This window comes from Mesoplodon densirostris, chromosome 4 (genome assembly GCF_025265405.1).
Source record: "Mesoplodon densirostris isolate mMesDen1 chromosome 4, mMesDen1 primary haplotype, whole genome shotgun sequence".
Lineage (NCBI taxonomy): Eukaryota > Metazoa > Chordata > Mammalia > Artiodactyla > Ziphiidae > Mesoplodon > Mesoplodon densirostris.
In genome coordinates this window covers 86,410,965-86,437,784 of record NC_082664.1, presented here as the reverse complement: position 1 = coordinate 86,437,784, position 26,820 = coordinate 86,410,965, and the positions used below count along the sequence as shown (strand labels likewise).

The 26,820-nt window shown below is 39.5% G+C and overlaps 1 protein-coding gene and 1 pseudogene across 4 annotated transcripts in view; one reads left to right on the top strand and one right to left on the bottom strand.

The window, feature by feature from the left end:
- The window catches only part of INO80 (INO80 complex ATPase subunit), a 130,925-nt gene that overhangs the window by 68,359 nt on the left and 35,746 nt on the right, over positions 1-26,820 (top strand). For all 4 annotated transcript variants that reach the window (XM_060096632.1, XM_060096631.1, XM_060096630.1 and 1 more), the window contains exons 23-27: positions 842-935; positions 1,705-1,876; positions 15,592-15,732; positions 21,919-22,144; positions 26,268-26,395. In XM_060096632.1, coding sequence (XP_059952615.1) covers positions 842-935; positions 1,705-1,876; positions 15,592-15,732; positions 21,919-22,144; positions 26,268-26,395 — 761 coding nt within the window. The remainder of the gene's footprint in view (positions 1-841; positions 936-1,704; positions 1,877-15,591; positions 15,733-21,918; positions 22,145-26,267; positions 26,396-26,820) is intronic.
- On the bottom strand, positions 19,586-20,025 carry LOC132489386 (small ribosomal subunit protein uS12-like; annotated as a pseudogene).

Genomic DNA, 26,820 nt, shown 5'->3' with positions numbered 1-26,820 from the left:
ATAAAGTCTTGATAAGATTTAAGTAAATTAGTTGTCTTCATCTATAGATGCTAGGCTTTTTGGCTATAACAGGAAGCAATAAAAATTTTTTTTTGATTAATTGTTTTCCTTTTTTTTTTTTTCTTTTTGCGGTATGTGGGCCTCTCACTGCTGTGGCCTCTCCCGTTGCGGAGCACAGGCTCCGGACGCGCAGGCCCAGCGGCCACGGCTCACGGGCCCAGCCGCTCCGCGGCATATGGGATCCTCCCAGACCGGGGCACGAACCCGTATCCCCTGCATCGGCAGGCGGACTCTTAACCACTGCGCCACCAGGGAGGCCCTGTTTTCCATTTTGATTGACCTTCCATCTTTATTTTATACCTGCCTCTTAAGAATTTCTTATACCCTTTGAATAGAGGTGTGATAGAGACAATGCAGGACTCTTGCTAGTGTGGGACTCTTAGATACCTCCTCCTTAGTTTAAGGAAAGGAAGCTGCTCAACTTTGAGCATTGTCCAAAGTATTAAGGCAGAGGTTCAGAATTTTTCACCTGTGTTTTCCTTTTTTCTTTTTCCTGGCACGATAAAAAGAGGAAGGCAGTTAGCCAAGAATCCAAAACCCCAGAGGTAACTGATGAGCCAACTCCACTCTGGCCCATATATGCCATATCTCATAGGTCTGCCTCTTCTACTTATGATTGTAGTACAAAAATATGACACACTGTCTTATATCAAAGTGGCTGTATTGGAACCTTTAGAATAGTTTTTGATTCTTAAGTCAAAATTCAGCAGTTCAGCAGGCTTTAGTTGAGTATTGCCTCTTGGTTTTCTGTTGGGTTTAACTTTGTCCTTTGATATTCCAGGTGTTAATGAAGAAAGCTGTTTCTCTTTCCTTCGCTTTATTGATGTATCTCCAGCTGAAATGGCAAACCTCATGCTTCAGGGACTTTTGGCCAGGTGAGAAGTTTGCTCATTGTTTGATGAGAGAGCAGTTGGGAATAAACAGAGGCGAAGGTCGAATACTGTGAAATTAAATACTTACTATTATATCATCTTACAGAGCCTCTCATTCTTTTTTGTATTGTTAAGAATTAAAATTTTTATAAGGAAATCATACTTTTGATCCTTTAATAATTGCATGATGCTTCGTGATATACCTTAAATAAAAACTATTTAGGCTCTTCTCCCAAATGCTACCAGAAGGTCTTCAATTCTTCATAATTTCTAGGTAGACTACTTTATTTGTTTCTACAGGGCAAATGATGACTGATGATTCCTTTAGTTAGTAGTGATTGCAGCATAGCCTGCCTTACGTATTCAGGGAAACTTAGTTCTCTTTTCTTATTCTTTGGAATAATGGCTTTTACTTAATTTATTACTTTGTATTTGTGTAAAAAATAGTAACCTCATTAGGAGAGGCTGTCTCCTTAGTATGAGGATGTTTTTATGACAGTTTTTATGATAGAGTTGAATATTCCTTAATACTGAGAGGAGCTTTACAGAGGATTTTCGTTTTCATAGTAGCAAACCAATTCATGCCAAAGATAGAATTTATAGAACAAAAGTATGAAATGGCTTTATCTGAAAGTAGGAAAGAGCTGTGTCTAAAATGTTCAAGATTTACAGAAGAGACATGTTAATAAGAGACAAGGTTCCTCGCTGCTATGAACTACCCTCAGCCCTCCATGGAGCACTGAATAAGCATGTCTGCTGTGGTTTGTTTCAGATGGTTAGCTCTTTTCCTGTCTCTGAAAGCCTCCTACAGGCTCCATCAGCTGCGCTCCTGGGGAGAGCCAGAAGGGGAGAGCCAGCAGAAATATCTGAGAAACAAGGATTTCCTTCTTGGGGTTAATTTTCCACTCTCCTTTCCCAACCTTTCCAGCTGCCCTTTGTTAAAGGTAAGCAATTATTTCAGCATCAGTTATCTGTGTAGTACTCCCTTCCCTTTTCTTTGAATCAATAAAAGTAATAAAGTAAATGAAGACCTGAAGGAGCCAAAAAGTTCCCAGAGGAGTGGGAGCAGTGTAGTGTTTTATAGCTTATTACATATAACTTAATAGACATTTTATGTGTGTGTGTATGTGTGTGTGTATATATATATATTTTTTTTAATATATGTTTTGTATATAACTTTACTGTGAAGTACACAGATCTTAAGTGTACAACTCTTTGAATTTATACATGTGTATACACTTGTGTAACAACTGCCTAGATTAAGGTATAGAATATTTCCAGCACCCAGAAGTCTCCCTCATACTTCTTCCCATTTGAAACCTCTAGTTCAGAACAAACCAACAAATAAAAATAAAGGTAATCACTATTCTACTGCTATCATCCCAGATTATTTTACCCTGTTTTTGAACTTAATGTAAATGGAATGATCCAATGTGTACTCTTTTGTGTCTGGCTCCTTTCCCTCAATTATTTTGTCTGTAAGATTCATCCATGTTGTACTGTAGCATTCTTCTTTAATGCTATGAAGTGTTCCATTGTCTGTTTCTAATCACAATTGATTAATCTACTGTTTTTTATTTTATTTATTTATTTGGCTGCATCAGATCTTAGTTGCGGCATGCAACTAAATGGGATTGCTGTATCATCACGTATACGTATGTTTAGATTTAGTTCCCACTGCCAAACATTTTTCCAAAATGGTTTTTCAAAGTTAAACTCCCACCAGCAATGTGAGAGATTTATTCTTGTAAATCTTGCCTACCCTTGGTATTGTCGGCCCATTTTTGTTGAATTTGTGATTTTCAGTTGCATTTCCATGGAAAGTAATGATGTTGAGCACTTTTTCATATAACTGTTTGCCATTGTATAGTAGGTAAGGGGAAAAGGGATAGGAAATAAGTGATAGGTGATAGGTGCAGATTCAGATCATGTGAGGCCTCATAGGTTAATGCTAAGGATTTGGGTTTTATTCTGAATGAAATGGGTGTAACACTGGAGAGTTTTAATAAGAGACTTGATGTTTATATGTTATAGTTCTTCAACTAGATTAAAAGTTTAGAAGGTAGAACTTTTTCTTTGTATCCTCTAGAAAATTTAATGTGTCATCAGTCATACAGCTATCGAATGTAGGATGTTCTTTGGCTGCATCTGGTTATTTGCCCCCTGTATACTGAAGAACCTGTATGATTTCCTTTTCTTCTGTTTTCCCAGTTGGTTTTTCACGCATTGCTCCATATACTTTTTTGGACTCTGAAGATAAGATCGTTAATGCAGAAGGAGAATAGAATTGGGTTCCAGCCTGTTTGGAATAATATAGTCAGTTGTGGCAAGGTGACTTCCTACTAGTGAATACTGATATGTCTAATGAAGAGTTGCTTAACCTCTGTAGACCAATTTCCTTACATTTGGTACTCTATATTACTACAGTGAAAATTTTTTTACTAGTTTTATTTTTGGTACAGATGAGGACAATTCTACCAGGGGTTTTTTATGCTCTATTATGTAGATAACTGCATCTTACTTAACACTGAAAGATAAGCATCACTTATTTGTAGTCTTCTCCTTTATGAAAATACAGTAGTGTGTTCAGAGCACCTGTTCAGTGAGGTCCTTATGTCAATTAATTTCCTGAGAAATTTAGATATGGGCAATATGCTTTATGTGAAACTGGTTTTTCCAAAGTTAGTTTCACTTCCATGTCCTCTTCTTTACTTTTATTTTGTGTTATAGATAGACCTTTGCTCTTGTAGTGGCTTAGAATGTACACCGAGTTACTGAGCCACGGGTAGCTGAAAGCTAATCATGTATTTTGTAGAGATGCTGTTCTGCTTTTGGTCTCACCATCCTTATCTCCAAAATACATGTGTTGAAATACCAATGTATCTTGCCAGAGTTGGTTGATATATCTGTTCTAAGAAATATTTGCTTTCAACTAAGCAGAATAATCTTTACATGATATGCCTTAAAGGTTAGACTGGGTTCTGAATGAAGAATCATTTTGTTGAAGCTCCATGTGTAACAATAAAAATATAATAAAGCCCATTATATCTGTGGCTTTTGAAGTCTGACCATGACTCACAAGAATATTTTACACCACCTGTAGTTATGTAGATATATCAGATATTACATACATATATAAATATTACACATCCATAAATTTTTAAGACAAAATATTCACACAACAATATTTACCCTCCTTCAGTGCACAGTTTTTTCCTTTTGTTTTTCTTAATGTTAGTTGGAACCTACTAAAAAATGATTTCATGACCCTACTACTCACAGTTTGAAAAATACAGCATTCAGTGACTGCATGATATTAGAATAGCAAGGGGACTAGGTAAAGAAAGTCACCATATAGAAAGATTCTGGATCATTCTTTTTAATAGTAAGAATGGAAAGAAACTGACATTTTGGGACTTCAGGAAGGTCTCACTTTCTGAATATGAAAGAGACCACCAGAAGTCACTCAGAGAGCAATATGCACATTTCATTGCAGAGTTACCCTGACATGTAGTTAGTGATCAAGGTCCATCTCTGTCTTAGTATATTTTGGCATATACCTGTTATATCCCTCCTATTCAGAGATAATATAAATAAAGTGAAGTAATTTTGAAAAAACCCAATTCAAACTTGAGCAAAGTAGTTTATTATGCGAATTGTCCCCCAAGAATGGCTTTGTTAGAATATGCCTATTACCACTATTGTACTGTTTCTCACACTAATTCCTCCAAACTGAGTCTTTCTTTCTCTCTTCCTCCCTCCCTCCCTTCCGTTTATGGCTGCATTGGGTCTTCCTTGCTGCGCATGGTCTTTCTCTAGTTGCAGTGAGCGGGGGCTACTCTTCATTGCGGTGCGCGGGTTTCTCATTGCGGTGGATTCTCTTGTTGCGGAGCCCGGGCTCCAGGCTTGTGGGCTTCAGTAGTTGTGGCATGCAGGCTCAGTAGTTGTGGCTCGCAAGCTCTAGAACACAGGCTCAGTAGTTGTGGCACACGGGCTTAGCTGCTCCACGGCATGTGGGATCTTCCTGCACCAGGGCTCAAACCCGTGTCCCCTGCACTGGTAGGCTTATTCTTTTTTTTTTTTTTTTTTTTTTTTTTGCGGTACGCGGGCCTCTCACTGTTGTGGCCTCTCCCATTGCGGAGCACAGGCTCCGGACGCACAGGCTTAGCGGCCATGGCTCACGGGCCCAGCCTCTCCGCGGCATGTGGGATCTTCCCGGACCAGGGCACGAACCCGTGCCCCCTGCCTTGGCAGGCGAACTCTCAACCACTGAACCACCAGGGAAGCCCTGGTAGGCTTATTCTTAACCACTGCGCTATCAGGGAAGTCCCGAACTGAGTTTTTCTTATTCAAGAAGTATTTTAGAGAATATTACGTTGTCTGTTTTGCAAAGAAGGATAGAGAAGGAAATTTTGAACACCTAATCCTTTACAACAGATTTCCAAAATTCCTTTGTTAAGAGTATAAAGTAAAAGCTAAAACTTAAGATGCATGATATTTTAGCATACATACACACATCAGAAACACACTTCCAGATTTCATAGTCTGCTGTAATCCTGCCAGTTTACAGTTTTTCACAAAAATATGATTAACAAAAATGAGTCTTTTTTCAAAGGTAACTCTTCAAGTATGGACAGCAGTGGTGAGACTTAAATATAATAATTATCTGTCTTGCTGATGTTTGGATTTGTCAGTTGGATTTAGATACAAGGTCTTGGATTCTTTTTGTTTGTTGCTTTGTGTGGGATAAATTCATCATGTATGTGCTTTGTGCCTTTTCCTGACATGACTTCTTTGTTGTCATTGAAATCTACAAAAATACTTCTGGCATTATTAATACAATTTACAGATCCTCTGGAAGATTCCTTTGCTTATACAGGGACCCTACTACTGTGGAATCAGAGAGAAAATTTTTTATTTTCACAGAAAACAAACTTAAAATTCTGCTTACTAGTTTTAGCAAATGTCCTGAAAATATGACTTGAGAGGTATTTGCTATCATTCATATGGTGAATTAGAACCTCAGGAAGACAAAGAAAAGTCTTGAAAGATTAGAAAAGGACTGACATATAAATGTGAGTCCATTAAAGCTTGAGGAGGTAGGAAGAAAACTTGGAAATGATAACCAGTACCCTAATCAATTATTAGAGAGTTAAAATTTTTTTCTAATGAAATTAATTAATAACCATTTGAATTCATGAGTCTAAGAAGCAGCTAAGTTGATTCTGAAAATATGACCATTTGCTTTCCTTTAGTAAACAACAGGCCAAGGAGATTAGAGAGACAGAGAGAAATAATAGGTATAATATATTTTTAAAAATATAAGCCTTTTTCTTATTGCCTTGGCTATTCTTCTAGAGATACTAACATACATATAGGAAAGTGCACAAATCATAAGTGTACATACAGCTTGATAACTTCACAAAACACTGTCAGAACTCTACCTCAGAGGCCCCTTTGTGCCCACTTCCATTCATTGTTCCTCCTCAGTGTCCTCCCCGTAAGAGTTACTATAGGCAAATATTTGGGTGGCTTATAGTTTTTATTATTACAGATAGTGCTGCTGTGAACATTACTGTACACACCTTTTAATGAAAATTCATATGTATTTTGTGGGGTATATATATCTAGTAGTCAAATTGCTGGGTCATAGGGTATACATGTGGTCATCTATAATAGGTTATGCCAGACAGTTTTCTAAAGCAGTTGTGCCCATTTTCATTCCCATTAACAGTGTATAAGAGGTTCTAGTTGCTCCATGTCCTTGCCAGAATGTGACATTATTTTGTCTGTTCATTTTAGTCCTGCTATGTGGTAGTATCTCACTGTGGCTTTAAATTATATTTCCCATATGAATAATGATATTGAGTACCTTTTCTAATGCTCATTGGCCATTTGGATAACCTCCTTTATGAAATGCTTATTTGAGACCCTTGCTTATTTTTCTGTTAGTCTGTCTGTATTTTTCGTGGTGTTCTGTAGTTCTTTATGTATTGCAGAGGTCTTCTACTCTGTAGCTTACTTTATCACTCTAAATATTGTCTTCTGTTGAATCATTAGTATTTTTTGTGTTCTGTTGAAGAAATCCTTGCCTTTACCAAGGTCATAAAGATAATTCTGTTTTTCTCCAAAGGTTGTTTTGATTTACCATTTGGATCTACAAGAAACTGGGTTTTCAGTCTGTGTTATGGGTTGTCAATTTTTTTACTTACAGATATCCATATCCATTTGACCCAACTTCATTTGTTGAAAAGACCATCCTTGTTGCCCTGCAGCATCACTTTTGTCAAACAGGTGGCTGTATATGTGTGGGTCTGTTTCTAGACCCTGTTCTATTCCATTAGTCCATTTGTCTACCCTTGACCAGTACCACTTTATCTTAATAACTATAGCTTCATAATAAGGCTTGATAACTGATAGCACCGGTCCTCTAGCTTTGTTTTTCTTCAGTATTGCCTTCACTATTCCTGGCCTTTTGCATTTTCATGTAAATTTTGAATCAGCTTATCTATCTTAGTTTAAACTCTTTTCAGCAATGCCAGTAGCCCCATGTTTTTTGATTATGTCCCCCATTATTAAAACATTCTTTATCCATTTTGCCAATACCTATGCATTATTTCTTTTAAAATGATACATAAATAATAGCATATTAATATTATTTACATTGTGAAGCTTGCATGTAATTTCTCTGGAGACCACTGATCCCGGCAGTTAAAAGAAGGCTAATTGAATAAGGAATGTTAATAGAGGGGAGGACACACTATTTACTGGAGAAAGTACTCTTTTTGTTCCAAACACTCTTCACTCTTTCTCTCCTGCTGTTTTCACTTGTTTGATCCCAAGGGCCAATGGGATTGAGTGAATGGGTCCATTAATTTGTATGTATATCAGAAGAGCTTATTGACTGAATGAATCTCCAGTGGTTGAATGTGATCTTGGCTTAGGGGTTGGGGTTTTTCTAATGTTCTTTCATAATAGCCTCCTCCCAGTGTCAGTCTACTCCCACAGAGAAAAAGCACATGTAATTAATGTTGTTTACAAACCTGTCACGCATCAGTGCCTGTTGTGGGCAAGGTGTGTTAACAGTCATGGTCTCTTATTTTCTGGTTTGAAAACTCATTCATGTATATAGTAAAAAGACATGCACAAGGTTAAAAGGACTTTAAAAATAGAAATGATTCAAGATCGGAGATGAAAGAAAACATAATTAACTGCCAAAATAATGTTAGATGATTAGTGGTAAAGTTCAGGATAGGAGATCACTTTAGGTTAAAATGGACAAAAAACTCTTTTATAGAAATGGTATTGTTTAAGTTGGATCTTGAGTGGTAGGGACCTGGGTAGAAGGAAGGATTTTCCAAGTTGAAGATTTGAGCCAAAATACAGAGCAGTAGTGAGAAAAAAGGCCAGAAAGGTAAGTCACCTTTTCTCCCAAAGAATCTTTGAATGCCAATTTATTGGGGTTTAGATACTAAACCAGGAGTTTCAGCCCTTTTTTGGCTCACCTTCTTCAATAGATGCTACAGTTGTAATCCTGGGGGAATAAAGTTTTGGTGGCTACTGTCAAGCCATGGGAAGGAATAATCGGGTAGTTGGTTTTAGGAAGGCTGTTAAATCATTCAAGTCATTATAGCACAACAGTGGGAATCTCTGCCATTGGTACTTGATGACTAATCTCAAGAGTGTGATAACAGGAAAGATTGGATGTGGGAATCCATGTTAAGGAGGGTATTAAACTAAAGTTCCAAGTATCAGGTACAAAGGACCCAACAGAAATAGTTGTAACCAAAAGATGGTGAAGAAAGGGTGAATGGACTCTGATTGATTTGGATATGGATGAGCACTGGCAGTGAAGGAATAACTTCCAAAACCCAGAGTTCAAGAGAGAATTCAGAGGGAGTGCTGAATTCTATATCAAGTTTAAAGTGAACACTTAGGAATGAGATTAGGAGCTCTTTGATGTTATGAGTGCAGATATAACAGAGAAGGCCCAGGTTCAGGGATTTACAAGGAGAAAGATTCTGGTTAGGAAATAGGTAATGAGATGTGACAGTTAAAAAGAATAGGAAGACATTTCAGGAGGGACAGTTGGTTTTAACTAAAAGCTGAGTTTGTAAGAGAGAGGAGACTCAGATTTGAAGACGAAAGAGGAAGAAAAGGCAGCTAAGAGGGAAATCAAACATGCAAGAAAGATGATTGATAGGGGATGCAAAAGTGGTTAACTACCCTTTTTGTATGGTAGAAAACCAGTGAATACAGGTAGGAGCTCTATAATTAATAGAAAGATACTTCTCTAATACAAAGAATATTTTACAATGTCCAGAAAGACTGAAACCAAGCTTAACATGAAAAAAAAAGAAAGTGCTGTTAAACAGTTGTGTCATTTTGGACTTCCTGGTGGTCCAGTGGTTAAAGCTCCATGCTTCCAGTGCAGGGGGCACAGGTTCAGTCCCTGATCAGGGAACTAAGATCCCACGTGCTGCATGGCAGGGCCATAAAAACCCACAATTCTGTCATTTTTTTTCTTTCTTTTTTTTCTTCATTTCTTTTTTCCCCCCAAGTGTGAGAACAGAATTTAGATGTTTGGACATAGTCCCTCTTGTCTTTGTGGTCGGGTTATTTTAAGCACCTTGCACTTACAAGGTTAAATAAATGTTTACTGAATGACTTAGTAAGTCTTGGTGCATTGTATTAGTGTTGTTTTTCCCTTTGGAACTTTGTGTTTTGTTATCTGAGGGAATGTCCTCCACCCTAAAATTAGAAGTATAGTCTTCCTCTGTATTTAAAATAGAATTTTGTGAAGAGTTCTAACTTTTCCTTGGAGGTTGGGAAATATGGGTGGCATTGCTAATTTGTTTGATCATGCATTGAGTTTATTGCACATTAGTTATTTTTGCCCTGCATTTGAGCTGAGAACTAGAGGCATTTCTTGGGAGTGAGAAATATACCAGCAGAAAGAAGCTAATTTTTAGACATCTTCAAAAAGGGCATCAGTTGTGGATATTAGCCCCTGTAGTAGTTATCTATACCTATATAACAAATTACCCACAAATCTAGCAGCTTAAAACAATGAACATTTTTAATATCTCATAGTTTATGTTGGTTAAGAACTTAGGAGTAGCTTAGGTAGGTGATTCCGACTCAGAAAATCTTATGAAGTTGCAGGCAGGGTATCAGCTAGGGTTGCAGTTACCTGAAAGATTGACTGGAGCCATAGTTTCTGCTTCCAGGTTAGCTCACTTATATGCCTGGTTAAGTTGGTGCTGGCTGTTGGCTGGAGGACTCTGTTCCTCGATGTGTGGACTTTTCCATGGGGCTGCTTCAGTGTCCTCATGGCATGGCAGCTGGCTTCCCCCAGAGTGGGTGATTCAAGAGAGAGAGCAAGGAGGAGCCTCAATGCCTTTTGTATTAGTTACTTCATTACCACGTTTGTTTGGGTATTCCCTGTTCTGAGATTTTGGCTTAGACGACAGATGGGTTCTGACTGTGACACTATGAAAGTTCTTAAATTGGAAGGGATGCTGGTATCACCTCTCCTTGTTCTCCATGTTACCTGTCTGTTCACAGTTTTATTAGCTACTGCAAATGCAGTATAATATGTGTCATTCATCTTCAACCGGAATTCATTGCTCATAAGCCCTAACTCCTTGTGAGCAAATTTTTTTTTCATTGCAAGCTCTGTTTTTTTCTGTATCTTGCATTTTCATTTGATTTGCCAACTTAGTTCTGATTGTGTAACTTTGATTATTTGTAAACATAATGCTGAAGAGATGCTGTTTCTCCAAATCCTTGTTTTGCTTTCTTTTGTGATACTGTGAAGTAGAGTAGCCTTGTTTAATACGCAAAGTAAACACAAATTTATGTTTCAGTGTTTTGATGGGAGAACATGAATCCGGCTTCCATGTTCAAGATCAGTCTTAAAAGTAAAGTTGGGGATTATTCTTAAGCAGACAAACCTGAGAGAAGAGACAAGGGGAAATGCTAAAATTGGAAGCGAGTGTCAGGTCTCTTTTACTATTCAAAAATAATTTTGAGTAAAATTCCTTTGGAGCTACCAGATTAACTTTGAATTAATTTTTCCATATTCACCTTTATCCTCTTATTGCAGAAAACCCTTCATCCTGTTCTCTTCTGCGCCTTCATTTGTTTTATGAAAAGTAGTAGGTATTGTTCCAGCAGCCTGTCTCCTAAATACAGCTTCCTATCATCAGATCAAGGTGAAGGCTTTGTTCTTATTCCTCTGAGGAGATAGTTAATGAATGTTGACTTACCTACATGTTGTCATCTTGTTCTTGGTAAGCTATCTTAAATCACATACTACCTGAGTTATATTCAGCAGTCTAACCCAATCCTCTCATCTTCCTTGCCACCCATGGACGTGAATGAATCTGAACAGTGAGAAGCTCTTCCCGCCACGGAGCGTGCCTATAAAACTCTTCTTACCCTGCAGTGAATATTAAATTTGAATTCTGTGTTACAGAGTTCAAGGAAGTACCATTCTCATAATGCTGGCTTTGGGATGGTACAAAAACATCAGGGAACTAGGAACTAGGCTAAGGACACGGATCAGATGACCCTTAGGGTACTTTGAACGAAGTTTAGGGCCTTTTAAACTCTCTTACTTGACGTGAATGCTTTTCTGATATTTCCTTTTCTTGTGATGCTTGTAGAACAAAAGCCAGCATGATTCTGTGTTGTCCTCTTAACCTCATTGTTCTCTACCCTGCTTTACTGGTGATGAGTTCAAGAAGGAATAGCATTTAGTTAAAAAATTTTATGTATTCATTCTCACACACCTCCCTCCCCACTGTAGGCTCTGACCAGAGCTCCTTTCTTGTACAGTTTTACAAGGGTTAGAGTGCAAGTCTCACACATATGAATTTTTTTTCTTTTTAATCTTATTTTGCTTAGAAGAATAAAGACAAAAAACAGAATCTGTAGGAAATACACCATTTAGCCATCTTTTGGGGAAGCAGAACAGATTTTATACTGTATCCAGTTAAATACTATGTTAAAAATGATAATTGGCAGAAACAGTACCAGCATTAATTTCATTTCCTGTCCCAGTCTTAGTGAAACTGTTGTCATGGTTATGGTCTGCTTAGGCATTATATGTGTTGAAAGCTTTATATACTCTACAACTCTAGTGAGCCAACTAACTCATAGAAATTGAGGGCATTTCAGATTTTGCAATTTAAAATATATAGGACTTCCCTGGTGGTCCAGTGGTTAGGACTCTGTGCTCCCAGTGCAGGGGGCCCAGGTTCGATCCCTGGTCAGGGAACTAGATCCTGCATGCCTCAACTAAAAATATCCTGCAGGCTGTAACTAAGACACAGCACAGTCAAAAAGAAAAAAAAAAAAAGATTTAAAAATATATATACAAAAGAATCTAAACATAAAGAGTTATTTTGAAAAGAGTGGTATGTGTTTTAAGTTTTAAACACTATACTCTATTAAATGCTTAGAGAGCTTAGAATGGCTATTGATGAAGAATCTCCCAAACAGGAAGTTTCCAAAAACTCTTCCACTGGAGGTTAATTTGCAACTGCAGTATCTATATCATCATTTCCTGGGATCATGAGAGCTGCCAGTACCCCTTGTGGAAAGCTCTGGGAATCCGTTGTTTTCAGAGTTTTTCTGTATTTTATTTCCCCCTTTTTGTTTGGTTACTTAAAATATCTGTGAAAATAGAATCCATGCAATCTTAGCAATTGATCTATAAACCTTACACCCTTTCATTTTAAGTGAGACCTTTTCTCTATATCTGAGTTTGATGTGTTCTTTAAGAGCAAAAACAGAAAATTAATTTCTAAGTAATGAAGACCTAACGTTAGCATAAGTATTCTTTTTAATTTTAAATAAGGCTTGGAAAGCAAAGAACGGCCCCTTGTTAAGTGGACAAGTATGTATCTGAAGGGAAAACATCTGTGTGTTCTCTGTGCTCCACTGTGGCAGGTAGTGTACAGCTGAGGGGCCTATCATACTGCCCTGTTGTTTTTCACTTGAGACTTTTGCATGGTGCCAAAAGACTCTACAAAAGCCTTCCTTCGCTGCTGTGTGTATATTGCAGTACTGGCAGCAAGACATACACAGTTGCCAGTGCCTACAGGGTAGTAGGGTACTCAAGAACATGAGGAAGGGACAACAGAAGAGCAAAAACTGTGACCACATTATTACCAAGTCACATCTCTCATTGTGTGACATTGTTTATTTTTTTCTAATTTGTTTTAGGCCAAAGTAGACTAAAGAAGTAATGAATCTTCTTTTCTGCACCCTCCCCCCGGCCCCCTGCATCCTACACAGTGGTGCCTAAGGTGTCTTTTGTGTTCTTCTCTATTAAGCATTAAAATTTTCTGTATCTAGCAGTACCTAGCAGTTCATGTCATTATGTGAAGGGAATGTGGATAGTATGGTACCAAGGACCACCTGTGCTAAGGAAGATTTGATGGAACCAGTGTTAAGAGAAAATGATCTAGAAAAGTATAGATTGAGTGAAGTGTACTGGGGGTAGTCAGGGTTTCTCTACAGCTAAGGCTTGTGTATGTTGAGCTAGTGAATCATTTTTTAAATCTGGAATCAGCTACCAATCACCTTGATTTAGTGACTGCCAATGAGAAGCCTGTCTTAACCTAGCTGATATAAGACAAGTGAACATGTTCTAATTTAGGAATGACCACCCCGGAAATAAAATTATCATTAGACTTTTTCCAGAAAGGTATCACAAGCAAAATATTGTGTTAAAAAGACTCCCTATCATGATTGTTGTATCCCTTATTAATAACTACAATGTTGGAGAGAAAATAATTGAAGGAAATGGTCATTCTTTCATCTCTTATCTGTTGGATTTTGCCATTTAAGAATACTGAAAATGAGGTTGACTTTAAGAGATCCCTCCCTGAGACATTGTTTAGATACTGCTCTTTAGGAGTATAAGAAATAGGAGTATAAGAAGCTCCTTTTACAAAGATAAAGTGATAACGGATACTGCTCTTTAGAAGTTAGTAAAGAATTCAGAAGTCTCTAGGCCAGCCACTGCTGCTATCTCAGCCACCTGGGTGGCAGTGGACCCCCCAGCTAGCAGCCCTGAACTACGACAGATACGAGCAGCAGTTGCTAGGCTTGTGTCATCTCTTCACCCTCAGGAGGAGCAAGAAGAGCTATTACTAACAATGAGAAGTGAACTTTCGGAAAACAAGAAAATTGGCTACTTTTTTTTTTTTTTTTTACTTTCATCTATGTATCAGCAATAGGATTTTTTTAGTAATGATCCTAGCTCGTCAGTATTCAGTATTGGAAGAACAGGGTGACACCTGGTCTATTGATCTTCATAATGATCCTCACACTAGGCATTCAGATGATAATGGAGATAAACATGTAGAGAGGTAGATAAATCTCAGTGCAGATGCTACCCAACATAAAGATGAGAACACAGATACTGTTGAAAAACGATATCAGAAGATTAATGTTCTTTTCTGGTTAATGATGGGACCTAAACATCTAGAGGAAAATGTCAAACATATCAAAGCTACATGAGTCCAGAATTGTACTAAAGTGTTGTAAAGACTTCCATGCAGTGTGATTAGAAATCACTGAAGACGTCCCAACTCTGCGGGAAACATTTAAAAGCCTTTCACTTCTTTCATGCCCATTATTTAGAAGGTGCTGATTGCTTCATGAAAGCAGATTATGATACACCTGTCCTACTAGGCAACTTGAAATGGCTTCTTTCAAACTGTGATCCTGAAGAACCCATGTACTTCAGGAGGAAATATATACTAAACAAAGAAGCTTTGAAGAGATTTGGTACTGGACACTTTCGGTATTGGAATTGTAACTGTTATTCTCCTGCAGAGGGTCCTGGTTACTGTTCATCTTGCAGTTTTTTGTATTATCTTCATTCATATGATTATTTAGGTTACCAACCTGTCTTGAGAAACCAGTAAGACAAATAAATGAAATAATTGAGAATGAAGATCCAAAGATAAAATGTCTAATATTGAACTGAATAAAGAATTGCACCTGCAATATATTGATACAACACTGTAATCCCACTGACAAATTCTTTGTATGTGAACATTCCATACTTAAAAATCTTTCATATGAATGGCTGCAAACTGAAGCTTTAACATGAGCTTTAAGTCTGTTAAAATGAATTGATACAGTAATGTAAGTTTTTAATTTTTTAAATGGTAGTTAGGTTAGAGGAACTAAAAAGATATTGTTTCCTGTTCCTGACCACTTTTATTGATGTCTCCAAATAAATAGAACTTCTAACCTTGCTAGAACTATGCTGCACTGTTGTACACACGTGAAATACTAGACAGATCTGCCTAAAAGAAAAATTTAGGAGGAAATATTATTGGTCATCTTTTTTAACTCAAGACAAATGGGTTTGTATTCACAGTTTAACAAATGAACCAAACTTCCCCTGGCATACACAAAATGTTGTTTTGTCTAATGAAAATTTTGCTGTAACTATTTATAATAAACAGAATCTCTTCCAGAAAAGGCAGAATTAGAGATGACATTTACCTAAGGTACATTAATAAAAGCACAGTTTGAAATTAGAATGAACCTTGACTCTATGTGATATTTTTTCTGTTTTGCTTACATTAAATAATTGTCAATAGCACTAATTTGCATTTTTGTTTTGTAGTCTCTGGTTTTCAGCAGCCACTGTAAAGCAGTGAGTGGCTACTCAGACCAGGTCATCCATCAGCGGAGATCAGCTACCTCCTCGCTTCGTTGCTGCCTGCTCACTGAGCTGCCATCTTTTTTGTGTGTGGCCAGTCCACGAGTAAGTGCCACAGGAGGGAAGAGATAAAATAGATGGTGTTTGAAGAAATAAACCAGTTTTCAAGGGATCCATTTCTTAACCAGAACTGTTTTAAGCTATTTGGACCTTGAGAAACATATAAATGCTCGGTATTTAGAAAGGGCATCTGTGGTCCTGGCTTTCCCAAGACAGCACTCCTCACTTTGAATTGTGTTGGTTTGAGAATAGTTGTATGGTAATAGAAGTGACTTCTTTCCCTGATGTTGCTTCCGTGTAGTTCCTCTCATTTAGCCTGGGGCTCTAAACTACCATGGGAGCAAGCCATCTGTTACTAGGTAGGTTATCACCCAATAGCAGGGACAGGAACAGTGGAATATTTGAATAGAAGAGGGAGCCATTTGTCACCTGTGTTGAGGTTTTTGAGGGTTTTTTAGAGGAGGGGGCCTGATTGGGAGGGAGATTTGATCTGGCCTTATCGCCTCAGTACAGTCTCCAAATAACAAAGGGAAACATAACACTCCAGCATCAAGAAACTTCTTAGATGGTATTCTCTCGCTTTCTTCAGCAGCTCTGCCTGGACTGTGGTTCACAAGTATGTTCCCTCTGAAAAGTGACTATTGGGCCATATCCACCAGTCAGTGGTAGTAGTCTTGTTCGCAGATTGGGAGTAGTTTCTATTGTGGTGTCAACTTTGCACAGCTGTTAGAGCCTTCCTGATACCCTGTTTATCAAAACAGGGCACTCTTGTGATTGCCAACAGTGTCGCTGCAAAGGCTCCCCTTGGCACGCTGTGGCTGTTTACTTCGCTTACATCTTCCACTCTTTCATGTCTCTCTGATCAGAGCCAGACAGAAACTCTCTTACAACCATGAAGCAGTACATGAAGGGGGAGAGGCAGAGTAGAGATGTGGCCAGACTGCAGTTAGAGCAAAAACGAGTTTGTCTTTGCAGCTTGTTTGCTCTAAGGGCAACTTTCAGTTAGCCAGGAGACTCTAAGAGGCTGACTTTTCTTACCCTTCTGTGTTTTTATCTTGTTTTCTTCACTCATCCTAGCAAGTCTACTGTTTTCACAGTTCCATTCAAAGAAGGTGGAGACTTTTAATTCTTCTTTGTGGTGATATTTCTCTACCATTATTTATATCAGCTTACATCCTTAACTTTATTAAGTTATCAAAGGTCAGAATCTGGCAGAGGGTCCAAAGAAAGATGATGAATGGAAATGAGATGACAGTAGAGTCCCATTGTTTCCTGCCTGCCTAGATTTCTCTGCTTGTTCTGTGCTACACAAACTTGATTCGCTTACCACTATCCACTTTGTTTGATTTATATTGATTCTCCAGAAAGTATTTGGGTTTTGTAGGTACCCAGTTCTTCCAAAGCATTCTTGGTCTTTGAAGCTTAAGTTTATCTAGGGAAAAGCACTTTTTCCAGAAAACATCTAAAGCCAAGGGCTTGCATAGAAAGCTGCCATCAAGCTTCATATTTGTATGGTTGTTTCCTTTTTACTCTCCTAATCTGTTACGTACATGGAGAGGCCTATAAGAGGAAGCCTAGATTTTTGAGAGCGGGATGTCAAGACATTTTTTACTTCTCATATTCCCCGTGTTTTATAGAGCCAGTAAAAAGTGAACTTCCCGGGCTTCCCTGGTGGCACAGTGGTTGAGAGTCTGCCTGCCGATGCAGGGGACACGGGTTTGTGCCCCGGTCCGGGAAGATCCCACATGCCACGGAGTGGCTGGGCCCGTGAGCCATGGCCGCTGGGCCTGCGTGTCCGGAGCCTGTGCTCCGCAACGGGAAAGTGAACTGCCCTGGACTGTAACTGCATTTATGGACATAATAATTCTTCATTTATACTACTCAAAGCTCTATAGCCAACCACTCTGAAGAATAACCCCACTCTTCTGACATACTTACATATACAGACCCCCACTGTACTACTAAAGTATTGTTTCTGAGGAGCCTGACGTCTAAACTATCATGCCTGGTACTGATGTTTCCCTAAAAAACAGTAGTAACTTGAAGAAGACTGTTAGCCTAAAGGTGTGGTGGCAGGCAGGAAACAGGAGGAAGCTTTTCTCATCTGGCTGAGGGGCTCCTCCCCAGCACCCTTTCCTGTTCAGCCCCTCTTCCCACATTTGTAGAGTTTCTTCACGTAGCATGTGCTAAATCTGAAATGGGAGTAATCACCCCATAGTTAGGAGGACAGGAAGAAGAGTTTTAAACATGTCTGAATGTTTTATACACACACAAGATCTGTAGATCAGGCCAGGGGTGTGAATAAGGCAACATTTTATGAGGTATTTTAATGATCTTATATTGATTTCTAACCCATCTGCGGTGGAGAGAAACTGATTTCCTTTGACGCCTCAACCCTGGCATTGAGTTAAGACAAATTAATTTCCATGGCATATGCTATGAAAACTTTAGGGTCAATTCAGGAAGAACTGTGTCACTAGGAAGGAATTATCATTAGCTTAAGAAATCATTCTGCAGGGTTAATAAACTAAGACCCTGGGAATTGATCACACCAAGAAACTGAAGCGCTTGGAGCGGTCACGCTTCCTAGAGCTAGAGCAGGAATATACATGTCCTCAGGAAGGACGCGCTGATGCTTGAGGAGGCAGCCCCTGAAGATACTATAGTTTAGGAAGTTAATGAAGCAAGAAACAGGGGTTTGCTCATGTGGGACTAAAGGGAGTATGCATTTCCATTTGTGGGGAGGCAAGAATGGGTATGTCATGCTTCATTTCCCCCTCCTTCTGAGCAATCAGGAAGGCCACTTGGGGTTAGCAGAATGGGTGGAGGCTGTTTAGGATAGAGCTGACTTAGAAAGCACAATTTAAGTAGAAATGGACCTGTTTGCCTCCTTTTGGACCTCATGAGTTCACTGCTTGCGTACTTACAACACGACACTGTATGATTCTGTATATATCTTGATCCAGGGCTCCTGCCAAATAAGCTTATCAAAACATTAAAAAATATTTCACTAAGCTGTGCCTTGCAAACCTCCTAGTTTTTAATCCTGGACTTGGAAGGCTATCAGCAAAATGAAATTGGAAAATAGGTGAAAGTTTATAACTGGAAAAAGTTGTCTTGTTTTTAAACTATCAGAGTGTCTAGAAATGACACTCTTTCCTGTGTCACTGTTCTCCCCCTATTCCTTCATGATTTGCTAGCTTTTGATTTTTCATCTCAAGAATATGGGCCCGAAGTTTTTATATATAACTCCAGTATATATTCTCCTTTTCTTCAAAAAAAAGAAAAATCAAAGTAAGAGGTCGGGGGGGAGGGAGGGAAGGATTGAGAGTTTGGGATTAGCAGATGCAAACTATTTTATATATAGGATGGATAAACAACAAGGTCCTGCTGTATAGCATAGGGAACTATATTCAATATCCTGTGATAAACCGTAATGAAAAAGAATATATATATATGTATAACTGAGTTACTTTGCTATGCAGCAGAAATTAACACAACAATAATAGATCAATACTCAATAATCAATAATCAATCTATACTACAATAAGATTTTTAAAAAGCAGTTATCTTTGAGTGTAAAAGTGGTCCATATGAGTCTCTAATTAGAAAAGATTAAGTACGCTTACTCATCTAAGAGTGTGCTTGCTGTTTGAGCTATATAGAACTGGTCATGCTTCTGTGGTTCAGACCACTGCTTCTCAAACCATTTTTGTGGAACTATAGCCACTATTGATTGTCAGGTTCTGAAACTCATATCCTAGGTGGCAGATGTCTGCTCTGGTTTAGTATCTGCTGAGCTACTGCCAGGACAAGCCATGGTGGGAGAGACCCAATTTTTTTTTTTTTTTTTTTGCCATATGGAAATTTATTGTTATCCTGCTTTCATCATCAAAACTTACGATCTTGGTCTTTCCTTCTTGCCTTTGTATAAGGCCAAAAGGGAGACATTGGCTACTTTGACGACCTTAAGAGCAGACTCCAGGAATGTCACCAAGAGCATGACCTTTGCGACCAAATCCAGCAACCAGAACTTCATTATTTTCCTAAATGATGAATAAAATTCAAACAACCATCATTGGGTACAAAGGCTCTGATTTTTTTGCCATTCTTGATGAGCTGAACCCTGACACACTTCCTGATGGCAGAATTTGGCTGTTTGGCTTCAACCCCTGCTTTTTCAAGCACAATTCCCTTGGCATGAGAAGCACCTCCAAAAGGGTTGGCCTTCAGGGCTGTGCCCAAATGGGCTTTCTTGTACTGTTTATCATGTCACTTCTGGTCTCGTCGGTGGCTATGGAGCTTCCTGGCAGTGCAAACACTGCGACACTTGCCCATCTTGCCAGCGCCACAGGCCTGAGTGAAAGACAAAACTTATTTATTTTTATTTATGTAATTTATCCTGGTTGCACCAGGTCTTACTTGGGGCATGTGTGCTCCTTAGTTGTAGCATGCATGTGGGATCTAGTTCCCTGACCAGGGATCGAACCCAAGTCCCCTGCATTGGAGGGCGATTCTTAACCACTGCACCACCAGGGAAGTCATGACCCAATTTTTAATCACCTACTTTGTATTTCGGTCTTTATTTGCCTGTGCTCAACTTTCGGTGGGAAAGATGAATAACTTGGAAGCAAGAGAACAAACTCCTTTTGGAGTGGGTAAATGTGGTATGAGACTACCAAAACCTATTCCTAGTACTAAGTAAGCTGATTTAATGCGTGAGCTTTTCTGGGTTTTGGAGCGCCAGGGGACCCAGCTTGCTGTGACCCACTGTAGTTTTGCATCTGGACCATAGATGGCACTGCTCCCTAGCAAAATGAATTTAGCTTCATCTGTAAGCCAGAGTAGTATAGTCTTTGGTTATTGGTAAATGATGCTCTTTCTCCAGTTTTGGTGTTCTCTAGTTTCCAGCAGAGGTACCTGCAGCCCCACAGTCAGCTAGCTGATTGTTTATGTACCCCAAGGCAGTATTTCTCAAGGCTTGGCCTGAGATGCTGGGGTGCATGTTAAAAACCTAGAACTAGTGACTCCTACCTTAGGCCTGGATCAAAATCTGCACATTAGATAGGCTCCTAAGAAGGTTCTTATGCCCACCAAAACTTGACAACCACTGCCCTGAATATTGGTGGGCATGAAAATAGAAAAGTTAGTAGCAAGTTAGATTTTCCTAAATGTCTAACTTCCAATAAATAATAGAAAGAATAGAACTACCTAACTACGTACAGCCAGTACGTTATGTTCTGATCTTTCCCATACCTCTGCCCTTGCTTCTTATATCCACATTCTTCCTATCTCTTGGTCTAGCTCCATGGTTCTTCTGAGCAATTCGCTGCTAATAATGGGACCTTAGCATTTTTATCAACCTGGGCTTACAGGTAATCACAACCTCCAAATTTTAACAAAAGGTAACCTCAGACTCCTTAACAGATGATTTCACAGACATCTGAATGCATAGCTACTTATTATAGTGGGTATAGACCCAGGTCATTAAAGAAGGATAAAACCTGTGTTTCTAAATTGGCAGGAGCCTTCTGTTCCTTTGGGGGGCAGCATTTGAATGTGAGATAAGAATTTGTGCAAAGCCTCTGCTCTAGCCAGGAAATGAATTCACTACTCTCTGGCAATTGCTTTCTCTAATCCCTACCCCATAACGCTCCCCCGCAGCTTATGGCCTGAAAGAAAGATTCTCTTATCTTCCATTACGTTTGTCAGTCAGTAACCTGGTCAGGGAAGAGGAAAAAGAAATGTTGACAAACTTGGGAGCTTTTCCACAGAAGCCTTAAAGATAGCTTCAGATGCACCAGGAGGATACTCTTTAGTTCTTTAATGATGACTATCTCCAGCTCCCTTTATGGCCTCACCATCCTGTGTATGGCTAACAGAACTTTGCCAAAAGCACTGTCTGGCAATGAAGGGAGATGACAAAGTGATTTTATATATATATATTTGTGATGGAATTATTCCTGACCTGGTATCCCAGTTTATCTGTGAACTCCAGCACTCTTTGGATCTTTAGTTTGTTGAAAATTCATTTTATGGAGGTTGGCTTTTTACCTGGGGAAGCTCACTAAGTCAGTTATTAAGGACAGGTTAGTTTGTCAGAGCAGGGAAGTTAAAACCGCTAGTCTAAGAATTATCCACATTAGTCTGATTTCAGAGTCAAAGTTCCCAAAAGGCTTAGTGGGTGTGGAAAATGTGAAAGAGCCATCTCATGTGAATCTTTCACTGCAGGTCACCGCAGTGCCATTGGATTCTTACTGCAATGACCGAAGTGCAGAATATGAGCGGCGAGTGCTGAAGGAAGGAGGGAGTCTGGCAGCCAAGCAGTGTTTGTTGAATGGGGCCCCTGAACTGGCGGCAGACTGGCTAAATCGACGGTCCCAGTTCTTTCCAGAACCAGCTGGAGGACTGTGGAGCATTAGGCCTCAGAATGGCTGGTCTTTCATCAGGATTCCAGGTGAGTCCTCCTTTCTCTTGGCATATGTTCCCAGCTTTGGCAATGGAAGAACCAGGAAGATACTCCATGTGGTGGTTTCAGATATTCAGAATTCAAAGTTCTTGAGGTTTCTATTTCCTCTTTTACCCTTTGTGATTGTAGGTAAGAATGCTTAAGTAATTTGTGACTTGAGTGGAAATAGAAATTTTTTTTAGATTTCTGCCTAAATGCTCTCCTGTGACAAGCTTACAGCTGAGAGAGGAATACCACTCTTAGGGGTGGGGGCGGGGGTGTAGGGAAATAAACTTGGTAGGAAAGGCTTCAGGTCGAGTGAGTACAGTCGTCTTGTGCCATTGCCAGTGGAATGAATGAGAATGTCGTCACTCACAGAAAGCCTAGTTTAAGTAGCATAAACAGTGTCCTGCACGAAGCACTAGAGATCTGAATGATAACCAGAAGAAAAACAGTGTTTTGTGCCAAAATGCTAGCGGATTCCCAGACCTACTAGAGTCAAGGTCGAGGGTTGAAAGGAAACTAGGTTTTCATTTTTGCTTTAGTGAGACTACTTTTAAGGAAACCGAACACAGGGTTCATAGGCTTGTGTTCCTTGCTTACACCTGCAGGCACACTGGAGTGGTAGCTTAAAGCTACCATGTTCGTTTCAGTTGTCCAAATTCTCTGATGCTTTGATTGTATTCATCTTACTGGCACATAAAGGAAGTAAACTAGAGTTAAGGGTTCAAAAGAGAGGCTCTGCTATTTCTAAGAGATAACTGGGTTCTAGGCTTTAAGGCCTGACTTTTCCATTTAATGTTAACTTTGTCAAGTGTCGAGGGACTTTGGGTCAACCTGTTAGTTGCTTTGGGGGTGCTTTGAACTGGAAGATACCATTTTGTGTACAAGAGCAATATGTATATGGCCTCATATCTGACTTAAAACAGAGGAAAGCAGTGGGTGAAGGTATATTGTTAGAAAATAAGGGGAAAGCCCAGGTGTAAAGCAGGCCTGAATAGTAGTAGGAATAGAGGAATAGAAGCCAGCAGGTTTGGAAACCACAGAGTCCCCGGCAGAAGATGAGCACAGGTGTTAAAAGAAGCAAGATAACAACTTATTTCTTCTTTCTCCCTTTTTCATTTTGACTCCTAAGTTCCCAGTACAGAAGGAGAAGGCTTATTGCTGGCGCTGTGGGAATCTCTTGTGGCTTTTCCTGTTCTTTGAAAGAAAAATGGACCTTGTTTAAATAGCAGGAAGTGTCTGAGTTCTTTTTGCATCGATAAAAAGCACCAGCCTCACTGGCTGTTTACTGTGAGAACCAACCAGCTCCTCACTGACCCCATTGTGCTCGGTAGACTGACTGGGCAGGGCAGTGGGGGGTGGAGGGGTCACTGGAACCTGTATTTTATCTCTTTTTCCTCTATACTTTTACATTTTCTGTTTCCCTGGGAAGGGTTGGTTTTATTGTATTCCTTGAGAGACTGACCAAAATCTTCTGGATTTCACACCTTGAATGTCTCTCTGTGTTTCACCAAGAGAAGTGTGTACAATCCCTTCAGAAGTCTCTTCTCTTTGGAAAAAGGAGATATTATTTTATCTGTTACCCTAATTTTACTGCTATTGGATACATTCATTTTGTCGGTGACCAGGATCTTATACTGTGGTCAGTAAGAGCTTGTATCTAAGTGAAAATACTGTAAGATTGTACTGTAGGATTGTAGGAAGGATTGCAAGAAAGTAGCATAGGTCTTTTCATTTCAACATTTTTTGAGCTTCTGTTTGAAAGAAAGGGCTGGGCACAGGTTTGACTTGGCAGAGTCAGCCTAATTTCTAGGGAATTGTGCTCTTCTTGGCTCTATGCCCTGCTTAGCAACAGGTGGTGCTCTTGTCCAGTGCAACTTTGGTAGCTCCTGAAAATTGGGTAATGGATGCCAGGCCCAGAAGGCAACAGTGTGCAGTGAAAGAAAACGGTTTTTTTTTTTTTCTGCTTAAGTGTTTTAAGGCTGTTGCTGATGTCACTTTCTTCTTGGACCTTTTCCTTCAGGCAAGTCCAAAGAAATTCAGTCCATCCACTTCCACCTCCCCCACCTAAACAATAACAAGCTAACAACAGGTGCGACTTCTTGCTTCTTTTAGGTGCATCAGAGTTCTCTTCTAAGTGTACATCTTCATCTCTGAGTTTTTCTAATCCTAGCATCAGTTTGTTCTGCTTGCAAAGTAAAGTAGATGTGGGAAGCAGGAAGGTGTGAAAACCATTAAATCATGATTTTGAGATGAATTGAAGCTTCCGAATATTCAGACACAAGACAGATTTGTATATGCTTAAATATTTGTGTTGAGGGACTATATACGAATGGAAAGAGGAGATAAGCAGGCTGCAGAAATCTGATGTGCTTAGCTTGCCCACTCTCACTCAGTGACTGAAAAATATATGGGTTTCTTTTTTTCACTTTCCTGTGCTTTTAATGAGAAAAAAAGAAACTTACTGTCTGAAGCTGATTGGTACCTCTTTGGGGGATGTTTAGGAGCTGTCAAAATTGAGGGACCCCAGGGAACCCAATTAAAGGAGAAGGGTAATTGGCAAGAAGAAACCCTTGAAGTTGTTACGAAAGCATTGCTGCCTGATCAGACTGGGAATTTATATAGGCCTCCTTGTCCCGTGCCAGCAAGAGGGCTTAGCAATCAGTTCTGTCCCAGCTGCAGTCATTTGATTGCATTGGTAAGGAGACCAACAAGGAGAGCATTTCAATAATCTAAACAGGACCAAACAAAGAGGCTGAACAAAGGTGTGTGCCACAGTGTCAGGGAGGGGGTGGTGGAGGAAGAAATGTGGCCTGGCAATGTTCCGAAGGTGGGAAAAGGCAGGCTGCAGTGCAGGGGAGTAAACATCCAGGACCTGTAGCTTTGTAGCAGAAGCAGAGTGGCCGATGATTTGTTGTGGTGCTGTCAGCACATCTGTTCTCATTCGGTTTATACAATTAATTGTGCACTTGGCAGATAGTGGCGAGAACAGAGAAATGACTGTTGAAAACTTGGATTGCTCTCAACAGTCAGCTTCTGTAGTTCAGAGGAAAAACCACAGGTTCAAACCCGAAACTAAAGGTAGACAGTATGTTTTTCTTAACAGTTTTCTTTTTTTACTTTTAGTAGTTAGCTGTGTATGTGAACTCTCTAGCCTTTCTGTCTCTCTTTTTGCATCCCACAGCCACTTGCAAACATACTCTTACATCTCCCAGCCCCTTAAGTTTCATCTCTTCCCCTCCTAGTAGCAGCAATTGTTTAGGGTATGTTTATGGACCAGTCTGCAAACAGGAAACTCTCCTTCCTGAAATGTGATGGGAGTTGAATGATACTGAATGGATAAGATGAAAATTTGTGAGTTAAGTGTTCTCTAAAGATCTTTGGCTGAAATGCCTTTTTTTTTTTTTTTTTTAAATGGGAAGAGGAAGGAGGAAGCACAAATGAGTGAGTGAAAGCAGCTTCCATTTCACAGAAACCCAAAGTCAGTCTTTCTGAAAAGCTGAATAAACCCTAGTGTCTTTATTAAATTACAGCTTAGGATAATGACATTTACCAGCCAACCTATTTGAAATCATCCAAGAGAGAGGGGTTTTCTTTTGTTTTGTTTTTGTTTTTTAGTGCATTTCTTGGTGTTCAAGTGTCTTTAGGGGCAGGCAAGAGCAGCCCTTGTTTCTCTACATTCTCATGCCTTTGGGAGGTAAACCATGTAGCCACAGGACTAGTAGAAACAGATACCTAGAGATAAGATGAACAAAGGAAAAACAGATTTCTCAGGTCACTTACAGCAAGTTTGGCATGGATATTACTCTTAGATGTCCACATAATACCTGCTGTCTCTTCAATAAAAATGTGGAGCAGTGAAACTTTCAGATGCCTTAGCAGCAGATTTTTGATTGGGAACTGTCAGTTGGGAGGGGACCTACACCTCCCTACTTCAGGATGTTTCTTCCCAGAGCACTACTGGATATGATTTAACAGTGCTTTGCATTCTTCTCTAGAGTACTTTCCTGCTCTCATGATGACAAGCGTCCTGGTTGCAGTAATTTTGGCTGCATACAGCTTTGCAGTGAGTGATTTTGCTGCTTCAATTAAATATAATTTCCCGCTTCCCCCCTTTTCTTCTCCCTAGGCAAGGAGAGCCTCATCACTGACAGTGGAAAGCTGTATGCCCTTGATGTCCTGTTGACTCGGCTCAAGTCTCAAGGACATAGGGTCCTTATCTACTCCCAGATGACCAGGATGATAGACCTGCTGGAGGTAGGAGAAAGAACCTTGGGGACTAGGACGCTTTGACATTTAAATTGCAGGAATCATAGATGTATGACTAATGTCAGTCCTGCTTAATGGGAACCCAAAACTTGTCTTCGTGATTTGACCATCTATATTGGGAGGAGAAGCAACTCCTGGCGGATATGAAAGTGTGCAAAGGACTTCTTCCTCCTTCCTTGTATCAGTGAAATAGAATCCCCCTCCTTCCTTCCTTTACTAGTGAAGAAATTCCCGAATTTTAAAGCAGATCAGATCCTAGGAATTTCTTAAAAAGTCCTCTGAAATTCTGTATGGAAAACAAGATTTGGGATTAGTTCTCTATTAGAGAGCAACTATTCATCCTGAGTTAGTGTAGTGATTCTCAACCTGACTACATTTTGCAGTCTTTTGGGGGAGCTTTAAAAAATACTGAT